The following is a 9,997-nucleotide window of genomic DNA, read 5'->3' as shown; positions in this document are numbered from 1 at the left end:
GCACCTCTCCTTGTCGGTTCCTCTACCACTTATATCCTCTCCCTTCTACCTTGATGGTGCAATTGCTTTATCTGAAGGAAGACATGCCCCCAGAAAAATCCCGTACCAACCTAAATAGCCAACATAACTGAATCAAGCTGGATAAAGTTATTCAAATACCATTACTGCCAGCAGAGGGAATGGACATGTGTTTATGGCATCTTTTCATGACATAATACATACGTTAGCATAGGTTTAGTAAATGCTGCATGCAGGTTTGTTAACTACTGCAATTAAAAAAAAAAAAGCAATTAGAAATGCCTAATTAATAGATACATTTAACTGCTTATGCACTCAATTACTTTTTCTGTTTTCTTAGAGACAAAAATTTCTTATACATTTCATTATCATTATTTCATATTCTCTTTAGCTTCTGCACTCATTCTACTGTATGACAACCTACTCCTCATGGCTTACCTTAGCTTTACCATCCTGTGCAGACATATATCCTACACACATGCTCTCTGTTGTATGGCTCCACAGAAACTCCACTATAAAGGAAAATGCAAGAAGTCACAAAAAATGCATTGATTTAAAATTTAAGATGCAATTTAACAAGACTGGAATATTGAGAAACAAATATAGCTTAAAATATAGTTTGGGAAAGGACAAAAAGCAAACTTAAAAACCAAAAAATACTTACCAGAATAATTCAATCTCAAAAGAAACCACTATCAAACAAACAAGATTTTCCTGCACTATTTGCATTCACACACTCCAGAACTAATACCCAGAATGAGAAGGTTACTTCAATGATATGGAACCACCAAGATGAGAAATCCATCTACAGTTAAAAGATAGGACCAACTTTGAAAGCAGAAGCTTGTTCCACTCATAAAGTAGAAGTAGATATAATCTGCATCTGCTTGTGAATGCAGACATAAGGACACTACAATAGCATAAACCCAGATGGCATACAAGGATTCTGTAGAATTGTAACACTATCAACAGAACAACCAGTAACAAGCACTTTTTCACAGAACAGAGCATAAATATATACATAATATATAACTACTGATGGGTAAATGGAGATTTGTGGTTTAGCTGCACAAGCAGGATACAGGAAAACATGCAGAAGTGGTAAAGTCTGCAAGATGAGAACTGAAGATAAAAAGCAGGCAGGAAAGACATCTGGTGAAACCAAAATAATCCCACAGAAGAAGCAGGAGAGATGTCCGATGGAAGCAGAATAATACTGCACAATAAGTAAGAAAGATGCCTGGCAAAATTAGAGTACTGTAAACTCACAGCTAATTTAGGATATAAATGTTAAAGACCAACTACTGTGTCTGTAGTGATAATGATTAAGAAAACGAAGAAAACTAACTAAACTGCTAATGTATATTGTTAACGCATGTTAATCCAGTAAGGTGTTGTTCTCAAGTCTGAAAGTGGCTCAATTGATCAGTCGTTGAAACAGCCCATTACAGTGATCTTTAATTCCCTGATACATACACAGCTATCTTTATTACCCTGCTACTCAGCTGCAACACAAAATTCAGGTAAAAGGCACATTATTCATATGCTTTATAAATTGCCACATTGTATTCTTCCTACTTTATGTCATAACTGTTTTCCTTTTTGTTCATTAAGTACACAAGTTGGAAGGAGAAAAAAGAAAAGTAGCTGATTAGAATTCAAGGTGTTTCACAGAATACCACAAAAGGTTTAAAAAAATGCAATGAACTATAATTTTTTTCCTTTGGATTACAGGAGGAGTCTTACATGAATTACACAAGATGCCATGAAAAGCTGTTTCCAGATATTTCTTTAGAGAGAGAGACCTTCACATACTGTAAAAAGCATCATTAGATGGTTTAAAAACTCTCATTCAGTCTTATTCCTCACATTCCTTTAATAGAGTTGATGAAGGTCACAGCATGCTGAGTATGCTTATCCTTTGAACCATTTATCCTTGCATAGCAATTAACCCAGAGTAGAAGATCAAAGTCAAGACAATCCCAGAAAGACTTGAAAATTCTGATAGATATGTAGATGTCATCATAAAAGAAAGATGAACTTCGTTTTGCTCCACCATAATAGGTTCATGACTGATATCCCCAAAGGTCAGTCAAAAGCTTTCAAAGAGTGAAAGATATTCAGTGCAAGGTAACCGCATTCAATGAGACCAACCCCTCCTTAACAACTTAAAAGATTCAAATGTAAGGGAAATAATTTAATATTTTTTTGAGACAAATTAAATCTTTTGTTTTAATTTTGAGAAGCTGGGCAACAGTTGAGGACAAATACCCTCAAAATATTTTTTATGTGCCTTTGATAACTCTAGGCATGTTCTGTTAAGTTTTTTTTAATAATTTTTTCCTTCTACATTGTCCACCAAAAGTAGCATGCACTAGCATGAAATAGGGTTATTGCTAGCTATTACAAGTACTGGGATTACAACAAAAAACCTGAATTACATACCCTTCTGAAGATATTTCACATATTTTCAACCTTTAATAAATCACTTTCTTACAATTTGTTTCAACAGTTGGGTTTTTTTTTAAAAAAAAAAAAAAAAGAAAAAAAATCATCCCTGCAATAAGGATATGAGATTTCATTATTCTATCGGAATCCTGTTCCTCACTTGGATATTATAAAAAAAAAAAAAAAGAAAAAAATCATCCCTGCAATAAAGATATGAGATTTCATTATTCTAGACACCAAGTTCTTCAGTATTACATAACTTCTCTTCAACCCAAACAACACATTAAACTACATATGTTTAATTATACATTAACTCAGCATACACTATAATCCAGGAAATTTTTGTGGTACAGAAAAAATACCTTCAGAATAAGCTGTGCTACATGAATCTTATTTCAGTGGAAAAAAAAAACCCAAATCAATAGACAAATAGTCATTACTTCTGATGTACGATATATGGGGATTTTCTTTATTAATTTCTGAGGAAAAAATACCAAATCTTCCTTCACAGGAACATCTTTCCTTACATAAATGACAAACATTAAATGAGTAGAAATATTTCTCTCATTTCCAAGCATAAGAATGTGAAAGTTGTTGATCTTGTTCCTTCTTGTTTAATCAAACTTATATTTTCATTTTCTTAACTCTTTCTTTAGAGACAGAATTTAAGTCAGGATGCATTTCCCCTAGATAATGTCACAATTACTCCATTCTTAAACCTGAAAGTTGTAAATCAAACTTGCAAAATTCTCTGTATGTTTGTCAGCCCATGCCCTGGTTCTGGAGTCGGGATTAGACAGTCTTGGCTTTCAAATAGTTGAAATACAAGAGTAAGGTGACTGTCAAAGTCTATTTTATAGTCCACTTCTTCAAAAAGACAAGCTATTCAAGTAATAACTCCAAAAATACAACATACAAAAGCTATTTCTAAAGCCTTTTCTCATCCAAGCCTTCCAAAATTCCTTTGTTGTCCATCTGGATAATCCCAGAACCATCATCAGAACTGTAAGGATTCATCTCCCACATTTCTGGTTCTTTGTGTTACGGATGAGATGTTGACCAAAAGCATAAAAGACAGATAAACATCAACTGTTGGGTAGAGAAATATGAATGTCATTAACTGTATTGAGCAAAATTACGTATTAGAGTGAATGACTGGAGAGGGGATATGATCAGACCCAAGCTGACCTACACAGACAAAGTAATATACTAAAGATTCATGTAACACAAACCAGCAAAGTGTAATATGACAACAAAATTGAAAGATAACATACACCTCATCCTGCGCAACCGTAATAACTTGATCCTAGCATCCTGGAAGTGAGTGAACAGGCAGCAATAAATACTGGAGCTTGTGTGGGTTAACCCATCATTAGTAATCTATTTGCCAGCTCACATTTAGCACACGCTCTGTCTGCTACTCCAGGCTGGCTGTGAGCAGGCAAACTCTGGTGACACAGTGTTAGGATTTTGTGGGACAAAAGCAGTAATTAATTAAAACAAAAGGTGAGGTGTCTTTCTGAACAATAGCCTATAGACTAAAAAGAAATTATGCAATTCAAGATTTACCAGGTGAGATGTTATGACTTTAAGACACAAAGTTAACTTAAGTGATCAAATTTGTCATGTCAGATCTTAAAAGAGATGAATGTTACTTCAGATCTGTAATGCTACTGACAGCAATTCATTGAACATTTGTGGAAACAATAATAAAGCAGAGGATTATAAAAAAGGAATAAAACTTTAATTCTGGTAGCATAGTATTAATATATATGACACAGGTCCATGTGACCCAATACATAAGCACATAGCATGACCAGACACATATGCCCACATCTGAGGAGCACCACAGGAAAGAGATGGTACAAGTGTCATGCTGAAGTAATTCATATGCCCTCAGCCCCAAATTCCTGCCTTCAAAGAGGAACATGGGCTTTACTATCTCTGGGTTGTATTTCCACCCACCTCTGCTAGGTGCCCACAGCATTCCGTTTTCTACAACAAACCGCGTGACAGTTTATGATGATACACTTGTTCTGCTGTAAAGGAGCAAGACCGACGAGGATCTTGTTTCTAGGACACAAACAGGGCTGAAGGGCTGTAAAGCTCAGAGCCTTTTTATTCTACTGATGGAGGTGAAGTACAGTTTTCTGCTGATCTCAATATAAATAGCAAGTACTCCTATTGTCTGCAGATGCAAATAGTAACTGCAAGTTAGGTAAACAGATTATCCTGGGCATAACAAACAATTTCTAACTATAAAATAACTTCCCTTCCAAATTTTAAGTCTATCCTCCAAATTTTTACATTTTATACTGCAAAAAGGAGGAAAAAAGAACTTTTTAGATAGCATTTTTGGCATTACTGAGAAACAGTAAAAAGTCATATGCATTATCCCTAGCTAAAATGTGATCCTCCTCTATGAGGAGCCTACCCTCTCTCACCAGAAGCAGCCATTACTCCTATTGCCGTGGTTTTAGAAGGATCCCACACAACCCTCTGAATCACAATTCTGCTCAGAAATAACAAGTCAGAAAGAATGCTCTTTTCTGCAGTTTAGAGAACAAGGCTTATACTATTATTTCACTTTCTAGAGTTTTGCCATCACAAACTATTTCAATTCCTTTTTATTTTCTCTGTGGCCTTTGAACAATGGTAAACATGCACAGACAGTTTTTATTTCATCTTTCACTTTGAGTTAGCACCTAGCTCAAGCAAAAATGAGTAAGAATTTCTTACCTAATAAAGTTGGCTTTTCCTGTGATGATTCAGGTTCTGCTGAACATCTGCAAGACCGAAGAACTATAACACCTCCAAGTACACCATCTTCATTGGCTAGAAAAGGTGAACCTGGGTAAAATCATTGGGAAGAATTATTTGCAATAGGAATAGTTTCTTGGGTATTTTGTTTATTTCACTTTCCTGCCTTCCCCCTTTAATCTTGTCAATAAGCACTGAAAAGACAGTCAGGTTACAAAAGCATCAGTTTTATTTTTTCCTAGTATTTGTAATGAGTAACTTTCTAAATAGTAATCTACTAGTAATCAAAAAAAAAAAAAAAAAGGAAAAAGAGCAACATGGAATTAAAAAATATTTGAAATTACATTTGTGAGTGCAAAACCATTTGTTCTTGGATCAAGGAAGATATAATAGTGAAAAATGGGGCACCAAGTTAAGAAAAAAAATCATGTCTCAATATTTAGTTCTTTCAGTACTATAATTAATATAAAGATGGCCACATATGAAAAAAATCAGGCAGATTTGGGTCACTTTTACAGTTTATTCATTTTTTCCAATTTAAAGTACTTTGTACAGAGACATCAAACTGCTATAGACTGTCTTCCTTGCTGTTTTATGAATATTAGCAGAAAAGCCAAAACACATCCTACTTTTTAAAGTGGCTTTTCTGTTGTTAATTTAAGACATATGATTTAAAACATCTTCTATCAGAAGCTGGAAAAGTTTTAAAGTTAGCTAAATGACAGAATCACAGAACAGTTTGGGTTGGAAAAGAATCAAGTCTAAGTATTCTTTTTCTTGTTTGTAATGTGAAATGAGATTCCTGTAGTTTTAAATGTGGAAACAATGGTATGATTTACATATGATTTAAAATGTCTTGAGCCACAAAATTAACCAAGTTCTTGCACTTAGGCCAAATAGACCCTAGTCATACATTCGCAGTACACTGTGATTTAAAGTTGAACACACAATTGCAACAGGCATTTCACATATTTCAATTATTTTCTTTTAAATAAATTAGTGTACTATGTCTAGCGTACAGACACTGTAAAAGGATTTGCTGGCCACAAGAACTTTAGAGCAGATCTACTCATCAGCCTCCTTCAACTTGCCCACAGCTATTCATATGATTAAAATGACTCCTTTAATGCAGATAATGACAAAAAAAAACTCCCATAAAAACCAATTTCGAGCTTTACTGTAAGGAAAACTAAAAGCTTTACTATGTTTTCTCTCAACATAAGAGTAGCCACATTTAAAAGTGATACAAGGCGATTATTACAATAGAAGCCTGTATTGCAGGAAAATAATAAATGTGGTATGCTTAACGAACAGTAATATCTTTTTTCATCTACTACAAACAGATATTATCTTTAAAGCGCCACTTGCTTTGTAAAAGAACTATTACTGGGTACCAATTACACCTCTGTATTACTAGGTACCAATTACACTCTCTGTATTACCCACTGATTGTGATCAAACCCCCGTGACCCAAGAATCCAGCCAATCGTAACATGATGGACAACAAAACAGGAAACTGCATTTGGTTAAAACTGAAATGCAAGTTGTAAAGAGTTTTGCCACCCAAATCAAAATCCATTTCTTCATGCTTTCCACAATGTTAAGCATACCTCTTACACTTCCACTGCATTAACCAAATGCTGGCTAAGTATGTGGTATGACTTCTGTAAGCAAATGAACAAAACAAGTGTTTTTCTTCATAGGAGACATACATCCTTTAATCTTTGCTTCAGAAACTCAGGTGCTTTAAAGACAATGGCTTAATGTAAACTTGGTCTGCAGACCTAATCTCATCCTCAATTGCATGTTATACTGTGTTGAAATGTCATTGCAAAAAGATGTTCTTATGTTCCCATCTGATTCTGAACTTCTGCAGCAGAGGATTGACAATTATGTCATTTATCAGTGGATGCTCCTCTGTTATTGTCTCAGGCACAACAAAGACAAGCTAACCTCCTTAAGTACCAGAGGAACAGGCACTTCAGACTGTATACTCAGAAATAAAATGGTTTTTACCTTCACAGTTAGCCTATCAATCAAACCAAGGTAATTGTAGATACGCTGTAAGAACCACCTTCTGGAATATTAATTTTTAATCAAGTAACTTTGCTGGTGTCACCTAAATAGTTATAGAATCATAGAACAGAATTATGGAATTATTTAGGTTGGATAAAACCCTTAAGATATCAGAATAAGTTTTGGGTTTGTTTGGTTTGGTTTTTGTTGTTTTGTTGTTCTTTTTTTTTTAAATAAGCAGTGTTTCTCCTCTTTCAAGGCCTGTGAAAGGTTCTTTCAAGGTTGTAGTGAAAACTAATAATAATCTCCAATTCAAATGGTTAAAAGTGTTCTCCTTCAGCAGAGCACAGCCAGCAAATGGTATTTAAAACAGGTAGCATATTTAAGGCCATACTAAAACACTAGGACTTTATGAATACACATAAAACCAGACAGCACTACTGATTATAGACTTTTTTTTTTCTTTTTTTAGTGTTTTTCTTTCTCCCACACTCAGGAAAGAGTAGATGAAAGAAAAGTCAGTAAATAAACCAATCACATATTTCTTCATTTTCCCAGTATTTTTGTCAACTATGTGCCATCATCATGGATCAAATTTTCAATAACTTGGATAACTTGCACATGCTAGGCTCTCTCTTTTTAAATTTTAAGAGAAGACTTGGCAGTATATTTCTTTCCATGTAAAGAGTCTGCAGCAAAACATGTAACGCTACATTTTCATCAGAATTCTTCCATTTTTACAGGGATTTCTTGGCAAGAACAAAACATTCATCTTCTTCAGTGGAGTACAGCATGAGAAAAGTAATCACTCAAAGTATATGTTTTGTGAGACTTTTTTTAAAAAAAAGGGTTTTAAAAAGAATAATTTTAACCTTAAGCTTCAAGCACATACAACAAACTCTTAAACTTATCATTTAATCCAAAGAGATGCTCTACCTATACATGCACAACTATGCTCATGAGAATCCCAGTTCTGCCAGTATAAATAGCATTTATTTACTGACTCTAAACATGCTGTCCATCATATCACCCTAAATATGTACACAATTGTCTTCTGAACCAAGTTACTTCTTTCAATGATTATGCACCATGGAAGATTTATTACCAGCCCACAAAATTCAAAGGCCTTGAAGTCCATGCTAAACACTCAAAAAGTAGAAAACTGACTTTATTAATTCAGCCATTGCTGAGGTACCTTGCCACTCTACCGTTACTTCAACTAGAAAACTTAAGATGATTAATTTAAACGGTGCTGTGCATGATAAAAGCATGATAAAAACAGGATAAAACCAGGATAAAGTATAGTTTTAACTTCAGCACTCATAAAACACACTAAATAAGCAAGAGGCTGACTTCTTTAAGAATAACAGAAGTTGGGCCCTTAGAAGAAGGACAAATGTTGGTTATGCCAAACAAGACCAACCAGATCTTACTGCACTAACTTTCTAAGAATTGATCATAACAGTAGTACTGTGGGGATGGAGAGATCAATAAAATGGCTTAGAGTGACTTGTAGTGTGTAATTTGAATGGAGTATTAAACCAGGAAACGTATTATAAGTTTGTTTTGTGCAAACAAAGCAAAAAAGATGGGACACATTTCCTCTTCTACAGACAGAAACACACCATTATTTGTCCAGTGGTGTACAACATCAAAACCCAGAACCTACAGGCTATCCTCATTTGTAGCACCTTGACCAACATAGTACAACACAACGATGAAAATGATGGGATCCTGTTGGCTTTCTTCTTATAGACAGTCCTGGTTTGGAGCTGTTGCAACAGAAATTGAGCCAAAATACAGTTGCAACTCATGAAATTACTAAGATTAAGTATTGTCAGCTCAGCTACTGAAGATTATTTTTTTTTAAAAACCCAACAATGCAGATCCGACTTCTAATTTTCTACACAATCTTATTATCAGCTGCAGAATGAGCATTATTCTGGAAAGATGAAAAAGTCTGAAACAAGAACATACCCCTTCTTCTCACTTCCACACACAAACAGCAAATGAAGACACAAACACACAGTCACTTGCAAAACCCCTGCAATGGTTCATGATTTTCTTCATGCTGAAGGTTTACATCCACAGAGTCATGAGAAGCAAACTGCATGACTACAGCCATTGCAATTGCTTTCACCAGCAATTTCAGCGAAACCATCTCAGTGCAAAATCAGCAACAATATAGTACGTGCCTCCAATTCACTGCACTGGCTAAGTTGTGGGGAATCTATCTCTAAATAGTGGCAGTAAAAGCCAATTGCCTACAGTACTAACGTTACAGTATTCTACACTGCAGTAAATTCAGAGAGACTGTTTCTCCTCCCCAAAAAATCAGACTTTAAGCCAAATTAAATACACGTTGAACAGCACATTCTTTACAACAGAGAATGTATTCCATCTTCCAATTAGAGCAATTTTAAAAAATGTTAAAAGAAGGATGAAAATATATTAATTTTTTAAGAAATATATTTCTGGATATGAAGACTTATTACTGAGGATTACAATTATGCTAAAGAGTTTATTTTAACACAGTAGTAGAGTGCAAATGAGTAGGTCTAGGTTAAGCAAGATTCTAGACAGATCAATGCTATGCATCTATTATTAAATCTGTAAAAATAATGGTAAAAAGTAATATTATACTTTATTTCTAAACAGAATCCAGGCACCAAACACAGGAATTAATTTGAGTGTTCTCAAAACACTGTGAATTCAAAGCTTAGGAACATATTTCATTAATTTAGTTCTAAAAATC

General features: G+C 34.5%; 1 protein-coding gene across 1 annotated transcript in view; it reads right to left on the bottom strand.

Moving 5' to 3' along the window:
* Window positions 1-456: 456 nt before the first annotated feature.
* TASP1 (taspase 1) overlaps window positions 457-9,997 on the bottom strand; it is a gene marked incomplete at both ends in the record, with an annotated part of 73,977 nt that continues 64,436 nt past the window's right edge. Inside the window, 2 exon segments of the mRNA XM_010177689.1 lie at window positions 457-530; window positions 5,206-5,316. Of these exon segments, the coding sequence (XP_010175991.1) occupies window positions 457-530; window positions 5,206-5,316 (185 nt within the window).

Source organism: Antrostomus carolinensis, unplaced genomic scaffold, assembly GCF_000700745.2.
Source record: "Antrostomus carolinensis isolate BGI_N321 unplaced genomic scaffold, ASM70074v2 scaffold4131, whole genome shotgun sequence".
NCBI classification, from domain to species: Eukaryota; Metazoa; Chordata; class Aves; order Caprimulgiformes; family Caprimulgidae; genus Antrostomus; species Antrostomus carolinensis.
Note: the sequence above shows the minus strand (reverse complement) of the source record. Positions and strands in the feature narration are given on the sequence as shown.